This window comes from Lepidochelys kempii, chromosome 3, assembly GCF_965140285.1.
Source record: "Lepidochelys kempii isolate rLepKem1 chromosome 3, rLepKem1.hap1, whole genome shotgun sequence".
NCBI lineage: Eukaryota > Metazoa > Chordata > Testudines > Cheloniidae > Lepidochelys > Lepidochelys kempii.
The window spans coordinates 186,804,106-186,821,625 of NC_136382.1; the positions used below are offsets into that span (position 1 = coordinate 186,804,106).

Below are 17,520 nucleotides of genomic sequence, written 5' to 3' on the forward strand. Positions count from 1 at the left end.
ATGGATGGGTCTGAGACCCCCATTTGGCCTTCAGGATTATGAAATAACGGGAGTAAAACCCTTTCCCTCTCAAGCTCTGAGGTACCTTCTCCACAGCCTCCTGGGGTAAAAGCTGCTCATGAGAAGGGTCCCTGAAGAGGGATGAGGAAGTGGGGTGGGAGGGAGAGACAGAAATAAACTGGAGAGTGTAACCTTCCTCCACTGTACTCAGTATCCAGCAGTCCAGGCTGAAGCGGAAAAGAGAGTTTGAAAACAAAATGAGGGCAGGATCCAGTTCAGAAACTAGTATAATGTCTTTGGGCACCTCCTCAAAAGTTCTGCTTGGGGCCTCCCCAGTATCTTTGAGAGACCGGTAGCAAGGCTGAAGAGGGTGGGGGCAGATGTCTTCATTTATAACCCAATTTGCTTCTCAAACAGGTCCTGGTGCAGTGCTGAAGCCAAGAAGCAGACCGGTTGTTGAGGCCTGAAGTGTTTCCTTGAAGGTGCTGGTGCATATAGACCCAGGGACTAAGAGTGACTCTAGAATCCTTCAGGCTGTGAAGCTTCACAACCATTTGTTCAGAGAAGAGTAAAGGTCACTTACAGGCATGGGCTTGCTGCAGAAAGCAGAGGGCTTGAAACCTGGGGACTGAGGCATGCCCTGGCACCGGGAGTGGACGAAAATCTGCTAACAGGGCGAGAAGTGCCAACTAACTATATATGACTAATCTACAACAGTCCAAACTGAGAAAATAAAGAACTGGGATAGAAAAACCAGGGAAAAGGACTAAACTAAAACCACTGAGTAAGAGTTTGCTAAAGCAAGAGGAGCTGTTCTAGCAACCATCATGGACAGTAAGAAAGAACTGAGAAGGTGCGGAGTTGGCCAGGCCCTTTATACCAGCAGATGAGTGCGCGGCAACAGAGGGTGCTAGAGCAGGCCCAATGGATATCACTGAGGGAAAAATCAATGACTGTGAACATGAACCTAACGTGGAATGGACATGAATAAGCATTCAAAGAAGAACTACCAAAATAAATATCAGCTTTGGATGCCAGCTCAAGAAAGCATTACAAATTATTGCAATTTCACTTTTCCAAATCAGAGCTCAGCTAGGGAAACATCTGCTTGAAGCACATACAGAGAACTTCAGGTAGCAGCTCTGCAAAACTGTATGAGGAACATTGTGCAAAGACATCCTATAGATGCTGCCTTCAATCTAGCTGGGTATGCTTTGATACAGTGTTCTCAACAACAGTTCCGTGAACCAGCACCAGTGCCTGAGATCTCCCTGACACAGTTTAGGAAGGAAGGAAGCCAGTACCAAAAAGGGTGAAAAGAGAGGGTTAGTTACCCTCTGCAGTAAGTAAGGCTCTTCGAGATGTGTCTCCCTATGGGTACTCCTCTGTAGGTGCAACCGTGCCACCTGCACCTGGGCTCGGAGATCTTCACCAGCGGTGCCTGTCGGACCACACATGCACACCTCCCCTCTCTTACACTGTATGCGGAACGTGTACATAGTGCTGTGCTGTCCGACCACCCCCAGTTCCTTCTCTGATGCAGAGTGTATATTTTCAGCTCCAAAGCAGAGGGGAGGAGGGCAGGTAGTGGAGCACCCATAGGGACACACATCTCAAAGAACCTCAGTTACTGCACAGGGAGAGTAACTCTCTATTCTTTGAGTGATATCCCTTTGAGTGCTCCTCTGTAGATGACAATAAAGTAGTGCCCATAGTAGGAAGGCTGGGGTTTTGGAGCGACATGTACTGCTGAGGATAGGACAGCATGTCCAAGGAGAGTGTCTGTTATGGCATTGTGCATAACAGCATAGTGCTGGGTTAAAGTGTCTGTCAATGCCCATGTGGCAGTCTTACAAATGTCATCAATGGAGACATGATTAAGAAAGCAATCGGGGAGATAACGATCACATGGAATATGTTCTGATTGAGGTAGGAGGTTGTCTATTGTGGAGTTCGTAAGATAAACATATAGACTGTGAGATCCATTTACAGAAGTATTGTTTAAATATAGCACTGCCTCGGGATTATTTGGTGGTGGAGAGGAACAATCATGGCAACTTCCAGAAGGGTTAAGTCGTGTCCAAGTAGAAGGCTAATTGTGCTCCTCAATCAGCACGACGGTCCAGTACAGTGAGAAGTTATTTAAAAACTCTGCTCACTATACAAAATGGCCTTCTGATCCACAAAGGGCCAGCCACTTTACCAGATCAATATTAGTTTGGATCTTACCCCAAATATCATACTGCCAGCCAATCCTTCAGTATCTAAAACTAAAGGTTTATTATAAAAGAAAAGAAAAACCAAAGAGAGAGTTGTTATATTGTCAAAGGAGTCAGATACATACTTAAGACTTCAAAGTCCATATTTCAGGTTCTTAGCAATAGTATTGAGTTTGCTGGTTTGAAAGTCCCTCTGGAGCACATCCATAGCTTGGATGGGTCATTCAGTCCTTTGTTCAATGCTTCAGTTTGTTTTGAACTGTTTGTAGAGAACCCCAATTTCCAGAGGTTGGAAGCAAAACTGAAGACCAAACTGGGGAAGATGCAGCAGCCTTTTATATTCTTTTGCCATGTGGCTCGTACTCCCTTTGACCCAAACACAAATTTACAGCACATGGCATAGAAAAGCCTTTAGAGTTCTCTGTCCACAAGCATGCCCCTACATGTCTTGCTAACTCATAGGTTGTAGCCCCTGCCATCTCTCAATGGGTTAATTGTATAGCTGATTGCCTTTGATAGGCCATCAAGCAGGCTGGATAATGCTGATGCCAATCTGTCTGGGGGTATCACCCAGAAACACAGCACAAAGTTTGAAATACAGATATATCACACATATTTGTAATTCACAATACAAAGATATAAACAAGATTATCATACTCGGTGTCAGGGGGCTTATTCCTTCACTCACTTACTTCCCTGGTCCTTCTCGCATGAACAGAGAGCAACAATACCCGAAGTCCAAAGGTGCAAACAATTCGATGTTTTCTGGGGTGAACTTCTAGCAAGCATAATTCCAGTTTCCTTCCTTAGTGTCCCCCTTCCCAGCTCTGACACCACAGAGCCTTACCTGTGTCCTTCTTCCCATTCCCCCCCCTTAGCAAAACATGATTCCAATTTCCCAAACCCCCATTCCCTGTTCCCATTCCCCACCCCCTTACTTCCTGATTGACTGCAGACTATACAGTAAAACTTGAGTTCTGCTTAGCCATATCTTAACCAATCATTTTACTGAAATTTAACTAACCAATCCTAACACATTGTAACATGATTAATCAATTATACCCCACCACCTTAATTAGTTTACACCCAGCAAAATTAATTATACAGCAGACAGAAACAATCACAGAACCAGATAGAGACCATGCAAACAAACAATAGCAAAGTGGGAACTATAATGACAAAACAATACAGAAGTGTGGATTTCACAACTATATCTATAAAGACATAAGGGTTTCCCAGCTGTGTCTATTGATAAGTGAGTTCTTACCGAACAGAAAACTATCAAACTAAGCTTCCTTTTACATCCTCTAGGCTCTTCCCTTTCTCTGGAGATGATAGATCAGATCACCTTTCTAACAGCCCCAGATTGCCTTATTTCAGTGTGACTAGTTTGGAATGTGAGGTGTTAGGATATAGATATTCAGGCCTGTCTGCAAAGGCCTATACTTTAAGAATTTAGGTATATGTTTATCATTTAGCTAGTTATAGAGGTATAAAAGAGAGGATCAAAATCACTGTCTGCTGGTGTAAGGGCCTTCTCTTACTGTGACAGTCTGAGGCCCTGTTCTTAGGCTAAGGCCTTTGCCTAAGTAGCAGAGGCAGCCATAAGCTGGGAAGCGAACAGTCACATCCTTACATTCCAAACTAGTCACACTGAAATAAGGTGCTATTGGACTGTTAGAAATACAATCCTGTCCTGATAATGCCTATCACCTAGGGTAAGAGTAGGGGTCAGTTGGGTAATGTGATAATGCCTATCGGCTAGGGTAAGAGTTGGGGTCAGTTGGGTTCCCTGGACTAGAGCTAGGTTTACAAAGGATAGGACTCCTTCACCTAGGATTAAACTTGGGATCAAATGGGCTCCCTAGCCAGGGTTTAGGATTAGAAAGGGTAGAGTTCGCAGGCCTAGGATTAAGGTTGGGTTCTTTAGGGCTCCCTAAAGGGTTAGGATTGTGGTCAGTAGATCTCTCAGGATTTAGGATTAGGGTTGGGGTCAGCAGGGCTCCCCAGCCTAGATGTAGGATCAGTAGGGCTCCCCACTCCAGGGTTAGGGCTGCAAAGGGTAGGTCCTCCTGGCCTTAGGTTAAGGTTGTTGTTAGCGACAAAAGGGAAAATAGAATGTTTGAAGTAAAATGTTTCAGGTATTCTGTATGTGCATTCATTTTTCACTAACCTCCTAGAATGTTCTGAACCTTTGTAGAATCTCATGGAACTTTCCAGACTTTCTGAGAACTACATTTTCCTTGAACCTCTTAGAATGTTGTCAGCCATGCCCTTATGGGTATATAAGGGACAGGGTATCACTGGTCAGCCAGTGAGATATGAGAACGAAATGAGAGCCCAGACGCGATATTGTGAACCTTTGTTTTATTGTGTAATTGTGAAACTGTACTTGTGTTTTAAGACTTGTCTACCCAATTTTGGTGCATAGTTCAATTTCTTGATGTTAGTACATTTCAGTTATTCTTAAAATTAAAGTTTTTATAAGCTAAGATAAAAGAGAAAGTTACTCAATCTGTGCAGTAACTGAGGTTCTTCAAGATGTATGTCCCTGTGGGTGCTCCACTTAAAGGTGTCAGTGCATCTGGGCGCCATTAATCGGAGATTCTTGGTAACAGTTTCTGTCTGGGTCATATGTACGCAGCGGTCATCTTGCAGCGCTGTTGATGCCTTTTCTAGCACGTGACCCAACCCCTTCAGTTCCTTCTCTACCGTAGAGTCCTTACTGAAAACTCCAAAGTCGAGGGAAGGAGGGTGGGTAGTGGAGCACCCACAGGGACACACATCTTGAAGAACCTCAGTTACTGCACAGGGTGAGTAACCTTCTCTTCGTCTTTGAGCGATGTCCCTGTCGTGTTCCACGTGATTGTAGAGCAGTGCCCCGCTCAGGACGGAAGGGTCTTCGGAGTTTTATGTATAGATGAGGCTAGTACCGTTAGTCCTAGCATCACATCTAAGCCTGAGCTTTGAGTTATTGCATACTGGTTTGTGAGTGTGTGTTCTGAGGCCCAGGTGGCCGCTCTACATATGTCTATAATGGGTACATTGTTCAAGAAGGTATTGAGGTAATCATATATCTTGTCAAATCAGTTTTGATCCCTGATGGCAGGGGGGGTCCGTTTTGTTTTGTTGATAACATAAATGCATGCAAGTAGATAGTCATTTTGATAGTCTCTGTGTGGATATAGCAGAGCCTTTGGAACGCTCTGTAATGGACACAAAAAGCCTTGGAGAGATTCGAAAAAGCTTAGTTCTAAGTAGAATGCAATTGTGCATCTGATAGTCCAAGGTATGCAGAATAGCCTCTTGTGTGTTTCCATGAGGTCTGGGATAGAATGTAGGCAGGTGGATCGGCTGGTTGAGATGAAATGCTGAGATACTTTGGGCATGAATTTGGGTGTGCTCTCAATGTGACCCTATCCTTAAAAAATATGGGGTATGGAGGGTACACCATGAGAGCTCCTAATTTGCTTTCTCGTCGTGCAGATGTGATTGTGACTAAGAATGCTAACTTCATAGACAGGTAAAGTAGGGAGCAGGTAGCTAATGGTTCAAACAGAGATCTGGTGAGGCCTCTGAGGACCAGGTTTAAGTCTCATGCTGGAGTTGGGACGCATATTTCTGGATAAACATTCTGTATCCCTGTGAAAAAGCTTTTAGTAATTGGGTATGCAAATATTAACATTCTGTCGATTTTGTGATGGAAGGTGGGGTAATGGCTGCAAGATGCACTTTAATGGACTTGTTGAAAGTCCTGGATTTTTTAATTCCAGTATGTAGTCTAACACCAATGGAAGTGGTGCCGTGACTGCAGTTTTTCGTTTGTTCTGACACCATAAGGAGAATCTTTTCCATTTTTGGAGGTAAGTAGTATTTGTGATTAGTCTCTTGCTGTTTAGTAATATGTATTTAACCTGTTCTGAACAGGTTAACTCATCGTGATGGAGCCATGGAGGAGCCACACCTTCAAGTGAAGTGTCTCCAGATTCAGATGGAGAATCTGGCCGTTGTCCTGTGATAACAGGTCCAACCTGAGTGGGAGAGATCATGGAGTGCATGTCGCCATGCACATCAGGTAAGGATACAAGGTCTGTCTGGGTTACGTTGGGACTATTAGCTTGACCTTGGCTTTGTCTGCCCATATCCTGTGTGTTACTCATGAGATCATCTGTATCTGCGGGAATGCATAAAGAAGAGGAGCATCTCATCTGATTCGGAAAGTGTCCCCTAAAGATTGGTGCCCCAGTCTTGCTCATGAGCAAAAATGTGGACACTTTTGGTTCTGTGATGTCATGAACAGGTCGATGAGGGGGAACCCCCATAATTGGAATATGGGTTGTAACATTGTTGTACAGTTCCCATTGGTGGTCCTGGGAAAAATGTCTGCTTAGTGTGTCCGCTGTCATGTTTTGGTGACCGGTTATATACGAGGTGGTGATACTGAAGTTGTGGGTTATGCACCAGTTCCACAGTCTCAATGCATAGGCAACAGGAGCAGGCTCCCCCTTGCCAATTTATGTAGAACATTCATGCAATGTTTTTGGTCATTACTCATTTTGGTCATTTGATATTTGTTTTGTTCTTTATCAGTGGAAGGAAGTGAGCATATGTATTGCGAACTGCGTGTAGTTTGAGGAGGTTGATGCGTAACTGTGTCTCCATAGGAGACCACGTCCCCTAGATGGTGTGGTGGTTCACATAGGCACCCCAACCAATCAGCGAGACATCTGTTGTGATCAGTACAGATGGCGGGTCCTGTTGCAAAGGGACCCACGTGCACACATTCTCTGGTTGTGTCCACCACTGTAATGATTGTTGGACATTCATTGTCACTGTTAGACTTTTATTCAGGCTGTGCTCATTTGGTATGTATACCGCACTCAGCCAGCCTTCTAGGCAACACATAAGTAGTCGAGCATACCTTTCTACAAAAGTGGTGGCAGCCGTGTAACCTAGTAAGCATAGGCAGGTGCGTGCTGATACCCGCAGGCTGTTTGTGACTACCAATATGAGGTTGGTCAGTGTCAGGAATCTGGTCACTGGGAGTGATGGTCTGGGCTCTATGAAGTCCAGGTGTGTGCCAATGAAGTCCAATTGTTGTACTGGGACTGAGGTTGATTTTTGTTCACTTATTCATAACCCTAGGCTCCAAAAAAGGATGGTAGTCCTTTGACTGATGTCTATTGTTTCTACTTGGGTGGAACCCTTCAGTAGACAATTGTCTAGATATGGGAATATTATGATCCCTTGCCTGCGCAGATGTGCCATTACTACCGCAAGGGTTTTGGAGAATACTCTCAGAGTGGTCGACAGTCTAAATGGTAGAACTTTTTACTCAAAGGGGTCACTTCCCACTATGAAACTTAGGAACCTCCTGTGTGCGGGATGTACGGTGATATGGAACGTCGAGGGCTGAGAACCAGTCCCCCCTTTACAGTGCTGGTATTATTGAGGCCAGTGTGACCATCTTGAATCTTTGGTTCGTATGAACTTGTTGAGTTTTCTGAGATCTAAAATGGGTCTACATCAATGTTCCCTCTAACTTTTTCCATCCATATGCAGAATAAATGTTATGTGCACCAAGGTATGTGCGGATGTGCGCCACCAGTAGAAACAAAAAACCTAGATATAATATATATTTTTAAAAAGTTACTATAGGAATAATTACTCCAGCCAGGACAGGTTAGGCATTTTAGAACTCACTACTCAAAGAATTAAATTTAAATGTAAGAGAAATAAAAATTATGAAATGCATAGACCAATCAAAACACTAAAATAACACACTTTGAAAGAATAAAATTACAGATAATATATGTGCATTGTAGGAAGTACCAAGAAGTAACAGCAACAATAATACAAATATGTGTTGGGAGGTGAGTGTGACACAGAGTGTGTGTGTGTGTGTGTGAGAAAGAGAGAGAGAGACAGACAGAGACACACACACACAGACAGTGTGTGCGCTGGCTGCTGGGGACGTTTCTAAAAGACGTTGTGTGCTGTCTCTTTAAGTCACTCACTGAAAGCTCTCCTGCTCTGTCCTGACTCTCAGCTCTGTCTCCCCTGCCCCATATCTGAGGAGATGAGGTACATGGGCAGGGGAGAGTGGGGGGGGGAGTGTGGAGGGGGCAGAGAGATAGAGACTGTGTGAGCTGGCTGCTGGGGAAGTCTCAGAGACAGTGTGCTGTCTCTTTCAGAAAGGCACTCACTCATCACCCAGAAGCTGGAGTATTCAGACCTCAGACTGCAGCAGTTCCGAGTCTTGATCCAGGCTGTCCCCTCTGCCCTGCTCTGCAGAGATGAGGTATGGGTCAGTGGAAGGGTGACACCCTGACATAAGCACCCCCTAACCCCCTGGCTCTACACAGCCAGTAGAAGGGTCCCGGGAGCACCTGCAGGATGGAGTAACATGGCAGCAAAGCAGCAGGGGGAGGGGCACCTGAACACACACTGCTGGATGTGAGCACTCTGCTAATCAGCTGCGCGGCACTTGAATCTCTCCTGGGCGGCCGTCCAACTGCACAGCTTACAGGGAAGGGAACATAGGCCTCCATTCTCAATTTTTCTTCTGGATTAAGTAGTAGTGGAAATAGAAACCCTTCCCCTTGTGTTGTGATAGAACATGTTCCATGGCACCTAACTGTAGAAGATGATTTATTTCTTGTTGTAGGCAGTACTTATGAGAAGGGTCCCTGAAGAGAGGCGGAGAGGAAGACTGGGCAGGTGGGGTGGAACGAGTGCGATGGAGCAACCCTACCTTATTATCTCTAGTACCCATTGGTCCGTGGTAATGGGTGCCCAGGTGTAATAAAAAGGGCATAGGCGGTGACCAAAAATGTGGGTAATTTCTGTAGTTGGCACTGTTTGACAGGGGAGATCTTTCAGACCCTTGACGAATGTTTCAAAATTGTGGCTTGGCTGGCATTGTTTGAGATGTTGCAGACTGCTACTGCTGAGTTCGGCGTCTCTGCATTCTTGTGGGTGTATAAACGCCTAGAGTGAGGAGAGTCGCCAGTGAGTCCTTCATGGAGTGACGAACTTCATCCATTCTGGCAGAATACAGTTTTTCTCTATTGAATGGTAGGTCCTCTATCTTCCCTTGGAGGTCTTTTGGGATCCCGGATGACATGATGCTCTGCGCTTGACTACTGCCCTGGCTGTCATTCATGTGGCCATGTCTGCCACATCAATGGATGCATGCAGCACTGTTCTGGCAACAAACTGTCCCTTGCTAATAATGGCCTTGAATTGTTCTAGTTTTTCCTCAGGGATGTCATTGAGGAATTCGTTCATTTTGTTATAATTATATTTCAGCAGGAGGGCAGCATAGTTGGTAGTGAGGAACTGTAAGGTTGCAGAACAATAGACCTTACGGCCGAATAGGTCTAGTCTCTTCTAGTCTTTATCTAGAGCAGACAACCTATTCTGTAGCTGTTTCCCTTGTTCATTTGCCACTTCCACCAGTAGGGAGTTGGGCTGGGGGTGCAAAAAAAGGAAGTCCATCCCCTTTGTTGGTATGAAGTATTTTCAGTCAATTCTCTTACACATTGGGGAACAGTTGCTGGTGTTCGTGAGACTGTGACTGCCGGTTCCATCAACGCATCATTGGTAGGGTAGAGCTATCTTCGACGTGGAGGCCGCGTGTAAAATTTCAAGGAGTCTGTGTTGGTTTTCCATCACCTCCTTGAAAGGGATGTTCTGGCTTTGTGCTACTTGGCGGAATAACTCCTGAAATTGTTTGAAATCGTCTACTGCAGTGGGGGGCAGTAGCATTGCTGCCTCATCCAGTGATGAAGGTGAATTGTGGGCAGGCAAAATGTGCTGTTCCGTGTCTTCGTCTCTTTCCTCTCCCATTTCCTCAGGGGCCTCCGAGACCTCCTGTAAGGAGGCCGTTATGGGGCGTATATGTCTCTGAGGAGTGGGAGGTCTGAGACAGTGTGCCCTGTAGGTCGCCCATGGGTCCTATTTTGGCCATTGCATTGTGAAAGGTATGGGTAGGCACATCCATGGGTTTTCCTTTCATGGTTGCATATCTCAGGCATGTGGTCCCTGGATCTGATGGGTCCCAGCAATGGTCCTGTGCCAGTGGGCGAGGAATGGCATGATGAGAAGATGCCCTCTTCCTTGTCACTGTCCTCCTCGCCTGAAAAAGGTGGGGCAATGGGAAAATTTGGTTGCTCCTGTGCTGTCTGCACCAGAGAGCTGTCCATGCTGAATAATGGAGAGCCTCGAGTGGAGGACATCGTCATGTCGGTATGTTGTGTAAACCAACAAGGTGCCAAGGATTTTGGTGCAGCGTTCATGGGTCCTGACGATTTTGATGTTGCCATGGTCAGTGCCGTTTGTGTGTGCAGTGGTTTAACTGGTGCTGATGGTGCCATTTTAGATCTCTTGGTCAGTGCCGATACTGTTGGTGGTATTGGCTTAGTTATTGGAGATGCCTGCGATGCCGTCACTTTCACCAGCATTTTCAGTGCCCTAGAGGAGGAGAGTGGCTTGTGTTTGCCTCTTCTCTCCTTACCCTTGACAGAAGAGGCCCCAGAGTGGGTGGGGCCAGAGGTTCCCAGTACCTCAAAGGTGCTCACTCTCAGCATGGGTGGCACTGAGGATAGCAACTGTGCAGGAGACAGTTTTCATTTTAACGGTTCTCTCTTTGTGGGGACAACATTGCTTTTTTCCTCATTTTCTTAGAGAAAGGAGTCTTTCCCACCTCCAGTGATGACATGCCTCGAGAGTCCCCAGTCGAGGGGTCCTGTTATTCGGGGTCAGAGGCTGGCTGGAGAGACTTTTCCATGAGGAAAGGTTTCAGGTGGAGATCTCTATCACACCTGGCTCTAGCCTTGACGTTGCTGCAGTAAGTGCAGTTTTGTGGTATGAGTGACACATAGTGAATCCCAAAATGGGCATAGAATCCCTACAAGAGTTGCATGTCTTAAAGCCTGGAGAACCAGGCCTGTTGTTAAGGTTCCTCGCTGAGGTAACTTTTATCAGAGAAAAGAAACTAAAGGGTGTGTGGAGTTTTGTTGAAACTATAATTAACTACTAACTGAAACTTAACTATTTCTAAATAATACTATTTCTAATTCCTTTTCTAGGTTTGTTGTCAACACCATTACAGAGCTTTGTCTCTCTGTCCCTGAGGATGGTTGAGAAGGAACTGAGGGGGTTTGGTCACATGCGCTAGAAGGGGTGCCAACAGTACTGCAAGGCGACCACTGCACAAGCGCAAACCAGATGGACACTACTATTGAAAATCTCCGATCAACAGTGCCAGGTCGCATTGACACGTGAAGTAGAGCACCCACGGAGACATCACTCAAAGAAGAATGAATTTGCTTATATATGGCATGTATAAATGCAGATTTACAGATCCTAGCATGCAAATTTATCATCTTATATGACAGTGATAAATCATGTATGAAAATCATGTATCAAATTTGTGAAATGGGCTAAAATGCAATAAAAATAAGGTATTCAAAAGTTTAACAAATAGACGGGGGGGGGGGGGGGCATCATTTGGCCTAAGGTCAGCCCTATCACCAGCCCATGATTAGGGTTCGAGCTGTAGGCTTCCTGGCCAACAGTTGGGATTGGAGTCAGTAGTGGTCTATGGTTAGATTTTAAAAGGGTAGGACTCCCCAATTCAGGGTTAGGGTTACAAACTATATGGCCCTCCAGTCTAAGGGGCTGGTTCAATAGGGATCCTCGGCCTAGGGTTACAAAAAGTAGAGCTCATTGGCCTACAGTTAGGATTAGAGTCAGCAGGTCTCCCCTGCCTACGGTTAGGTTTGGGTTAGGGTCTGGGTCAGCAGGGCTCTCTAGTCTAGGGTTTTAGTTGCAAAGAGTAGGTCTCCTGGGGCTTGGGTTACAATTTAAGTCAGTAGAGCTTCCTGGGCTAAGGTTAGGGTTCCAAAGGGTACAGCTTGTTCATTGTTTATACAAAGTTCCAAGGACTGGGACAAGACGCCCATGTAGCTCTGAACCAAAGTCTGGAGACAGATATGCTTTACCCCTGAGAATATTTTGGTTTTGCTCCCCAAATGGTTGTCGGGCTTGCAGTTTGAGGACAGTACTATAGTCAGAAGGAAAAGTATCTCAGGGATAACTTCTGGTTGGTTGGTAATCAGGAAAATCCTCTTTGGAATCCAGCAGATCGGTCACCAACCCTCTGTTGTTCCTAAAGGGCTGTTACTAAAGGTCAGAAGTACGTCCCTTGATATAGTGCTCACAGTGCCTGATAGTTAGCAATTTTCACCCATAGTGTGGGAAAGAAATGTCCCCACATAGCTATACATTTAATTTGTGTCTGCTCTCAGTTATGAATCCATGACTTGCAAGTTATCTGAAACAACCAAACCCCTCTCAAACCGCTCTCAAGTGTCAGACCAAACTTTTTCACTGGATCTGGTGACGGTTCAGACAAAGGGTGAAAGCTCATAATTCTTTCCAACCTTGAAGTAGAATATGTACTGGGACTAGAATGTGGGCAATATGGCACTGGGAAAATCAAATATGTCCAGTGCTCAGGTAATATGGTCCCAAGAATCACTGTATATAAATTCTTTTGATAGCTCTGCTCTGTTGAAACCAGGTAGCTCCTCTCAATATGCTTTCTCCACTCCTTGTCCAGGTAATTGCATACAAACAGGAAAACCCTGCATATCTAGGGATTTGGTACCAGCAGATGATATTGAAGCAAGATTCAGGTAAAGCTCTTTTTGGCTTGTTCTCAGATCTGAAGCATCAACACCAGTGCCTACAACATTAGGTGTCTTGGGAGTGGGAGTAGAAAGACTGGCCTTTTGAGTCTTGGCTGGTTTCAAAGTCAGTACACTGAAACCAGATTCAACAGTCTTAGCCAACGTTAGTATCAAGAAGTACTGAGACACTGACTGAGACCCAGAAGATACATAAGGTCTCTCTATATAATGCCCAGGAAAAGATTTTTCAAAATGTTTAGGTGCTGAGGGTGTCTCAGCACTCAGGAAACAATCTGGGACTTCACTTCCTCTGCCAATTAGCAGGCACTGCCAATGATGTTGAAGGTAGCTTAGGAAAACCAGAGTGGGAGGATTTTGGAGCTTATGAAGGCTGTGCTGTGCCCTGCTTGGAATCCCAGCCTGGAAATTTGGGCGTTTCTGATGATTTTGCCTGCAGAGATTCCCACAATAGGACGTTCTAGAGCAGGAGTCAGTGACCTTTGGCATGCAGCCCATCAGGGTAGTGCTGCTTCCTCCAGCTCCCACTGGCCGGTAACTGCGGCCACTGGGAACTGCGTGGGACTGTGCCTGCAGACGGTCAACGTAAACAAAATGTCTCATGGCCCACCAGCGGATTACCCTGATGGGCAGCATGCTGAAAGTCGCTGACCCCGTTCTAGAGCTTCAGATGATGATCCCTGCAGGCTGTGGGTGAGACAGATCAGCAGACCTCACACCTGTCCAGAACCATCAGCAGGTTTATGCCAACCCTCCAGTTCTGTATGGGACTAGATGATGCCTGTGCTGGACAGGAACCATTTCTTCTTTCTTAAATAAAGAAAAGTTGACTAACTACAATCTAACTAAAATAAAAATAACCCAAACAGGGCAAAAGAAAAAATGACAAGAGAAGCATCTAGGACATTTCACACACACTGAGTTCACTGCACCTTCAGAGATCCACAAAGAATTGAAGGATGGTTTGGGCCCAGGGACGTAGTTTGGGGGGGAGAGCGTTGCCCGCAAAATTCCAGCCTTGGACAGGCGCAGAATTTCCCTCATCATGTGCAGCCCCATTGGCCTGACTGGAGCTGTCCCCCGCCCCCAAATACAGAAGTCAAACTATGCCCATGTTTCGGCCACTCCCCTTTACAGCCTCAGAATCCTGCACTAGATGAGGGAGATTCCAGAGGTGCACAGCACAGGGGCTTTAATTTTACAAGTGGGAAAGTGCAGAGGCCATTCCAAGTGGAACTATCATCATTAACAGATGCCTGTTTTAGCCAGTTGATTCCAAAGAAGATGGAAATTTCTATATTAATGGTATATTTTTCTTCAGCATGTCACAAAAATCATTATATAAATAAAGGTCTTTTAGTTATTTTCATGCTGTTTTCTAAATTAAACAAATTGGGTCAAATTGTCAGCTGGTGTAAACCTGTATAGCTCTACTGAAGATGATTTCACCTTATACGTATGACTGTAGAAATAACTATGCATGTAAATAGGTCACTTCAAACATCAGTATTTTCAAAATTATTTCATAGTATTACTCTGATACCCTGTTTAACTATGCTATTCCAAATTTCTATTTAAACTAGTGGCAAGTATTCATTTACCTTCAGAAAGCTCAGTAGTTCTGTTAATCTGTTCAAGTTCCCAGCCAAGATGTAATGATTCATCCATGCTTTGTTTCTGAGCCATTTCTAGAGTCATATTTTCCTCCATGAGTTCCTCGATTTTTTTTCTGTCCATATCACGCTCCTTAAAAATTAACATGAACCCTTTAAAATAGTCTGCCTCAAAATGCACAAAAATATAAAATTCAATAGCCATTTGTAACATTGCACTCCATATGCTTTATGAAAATATGCTTGGAATGTGAATATTATGTAACTGGAATATGCTTTATGCAAAAGGTCTCTTGTAAGGTATCATTACAAAGCTTATAATATACTGAGTGTGTTCATCACATTTGTATAAATGTATCATTCTTGTACCTGATGCTAAAAATATGAAGTATTACTCTGAAGTTCTATTGTAACTATGCAAAGTGTGGGCCATTAATGGTGGCCTGGAATCTTGATAAGAAGATAAGAATGGACATACTGGGTCAGACCAAAGGTCCATCCAGTCCAGTATCCTGTCTACCGACAGTGGCCAATGACAGGTGCCCCAGAGGGAGTGAACCTAACAGGTAATGATCAAGTGATTCCCCCCACCCCTCGCCTTCCATCTCCACTCTCTGACAAACAGAGGCTAGGGACATCATTCCTTACCCATCCCAGCTAATAGCCGTTAATGGACTTAACCTCCATGAATTTATCTAGTTCTCTTTTAAACCCTGTTATAGTCCTAGCCTTCACAACCTCCTCAGGCAAGAAGTTCCACACGTTGACTGAGTGTTGTGTGAAGAAGAACTTCCTTTTATTTGTTGTAAACCTGCTGCCCATTAATTTCATTTGGTGGCCCCTAGTTCTTATATTATGGGAACAAGTAAATCACTTTTCCTTATTCACTTTCTTCACACCACTCATGATTTTATATACCTGTGTCATATCCCCCCTTAGTCTCCTCTCTTCCAAGCTGAAAAGTCCTAGTCTCTTTAATCTCTCCTCATATGGGACCTGTTCCAAAGCTCTTATCATTTTAGTTGCCCTTCTCTGAACCTTTTCTAATGCCAGTGTATCTTTTTTGAGATGAGGGGACCACAACTGTACGCGGTATTCAAGATGTGGGCGTACCATGGATTTATATAACGGCAATAAGAAATTCTCCGTCTTATTTTCTCTCTCTTTTTTAATGATTCCTAACATTCCATTTGCTTTTTTGACTGCCGCTGCACACTGCGTGGACATCTTCAGAGAACTATCCACGATGACTCCAAGATCTCTTTCCTGATTAGTTGTAGTTAAATTAGCCCCCATCATATTGTATGTATAGTTGGGATTATTTTTTCCAATGTGCATTATTTTACATTTATCCACATTAAATTTCATTTGCCATTTTGTTGCCCAATCACTTAGTTTTGTGAGATCTTTTTGAAGTTCTTCACAGTCTGCTTTGGTCTTAACTATCTTGAGCAGTTTAGTATTGTCTGCAAACTTTGCCCTCACTGTTTACCCCTTTCTCCAGATCATTTGTGAATACAATGAATTGGATTGGTCCTAGGACTGACCCTTGGGGAACACCACTAGTTACCCCACTCCATTCTGAAAATTTACCAAAATTTGGCTCGCTTTAACTAGGACAATTGGTTGTAAATGGCTCTGTTTACTTGTAAGCTTACCAGTGGGTAATGAAGTCTCACAGGACATGTGAACATATCACATGATACTGGAATCCATCTTAAACCTGGCTCTTTTCCGTTTAGAAGGAAGGGTAAGAACCCAGAGAGAGACAAAGGATTCCCGCCTTGTGCCAAAGATATAAAAGGGGGTGGAATAGAATAAAGTGGGCTGCCGGTCATGAGAAATCCCCTAGTTACCATTTGAGCTGGAACTAACAAGAACTGTACCGGGGAAACGATTGGGCCCAGAATAAGGAGTCCAGTCTGTGAAAGAAGCTTATTGGAACACCTCTGAGGGTGAGATTTACCTCTATTCAGTTTCTTAAATGTATTAGGCTTAGACTTGCATGTTTTGTTTTATTTTGCTTGGTACCTTACTTTGTTCTGTCTGTTATTACTTGAACCACTTAAATCCTACTTTTTGTACTTAATAAAATCACTTTTGTTTATTAATTAACCAAGAGTAAGTGATTAATATCTGGGGGAGCAAACAGCTGTGCATATCTCTCTATCAGTGTTATAGAGGGAGGACAATTTATGAGTTTACCTGTATAAGCTTTATGCAGAGTAAAACGGATTTATTTGGGGTTTGGATCCCATTGGGAACTGGGTGTCTGGGTGCTGGAGATAGGTGATTTGCTGAGCAGCTTTTGGTTCAAGTCTGCAGCTTTGGGGGTGTGGACCAGACCTGGGTCTGTGTTGCAGCAGACTAGCATGTCTGGCTCAACAAGGCAGGGTCCTGGAGTCCCAAGCTGGCAGTGGAAAACGGGCTCAGAGGTAATTCCAGCACGTCAGGTGACAGTCCCAAGGGGGTCTCTGTGACCGAACCTGTCACACCATTATTTTACAAAATACTAACAGTTGGATTCTCTGCTCTGCTAAGGCCACTTCTGGACTGATTACAATGGTCTCAAAGTGACTGGAAACAAATCATGGAAAATTTCCCCTGTACAAAGGAACTCTCTTGTCAGCATTAAGCTTGGGGAGGTGGCTCTACTCAGTCCGCCACCCCCAGCTCCAAAGTAAAGGGAAGGAGGGTGTTTATCATTTTGGTAAGGCATGCTAGCATTTTGGTAAGATAAATAAGATTATAAATAAGATAAATCACATATTAAAAAAAGAAAAATAATGTTAATAGTTATACAAACATTATTTGTTCTTTTAAACTTAATATTGCATTGTCTGTATTAGAGCTGGTTAAAACACAGAAAATATTTTTGTGAAAATATTTGTGAAAACTTTGCTGTTTTTTGTCAACTTTCCAAATTTTGACCAATTCAATTTTGGATGAATATTCAACCAGATACCATCTTTA

The 17,520-nt window shown here is 44.2% G+C and overlaps 1 protein-coding gene across 9 annotated transcripts in view; it reads right to left on the minus strand.

The window, feature by feature from the left end:
• CCDC88A (coiled-coil and HOOK domain protein 88A) overlaps positions 1-17,520 on the minus strand; it is a 359,905-nt gene that overhangs the window by 118,378 nt on the left and 224,007 nt on the right. For all 9 annotated transcript variants that reach the window (XM_073339323.2, XM_073339320.2, XM_073339322.2 and 6 more), the window contains one exon: positions 14,536-14,680. In XM_073339323.2, coding sequence (XP_073195424.1) covers positions 14,536-14,680 — 145 coding nt within the window. The remainder of the gene's footprint in view (positions 1-14,535; positions 14,681-17,520) is intronic.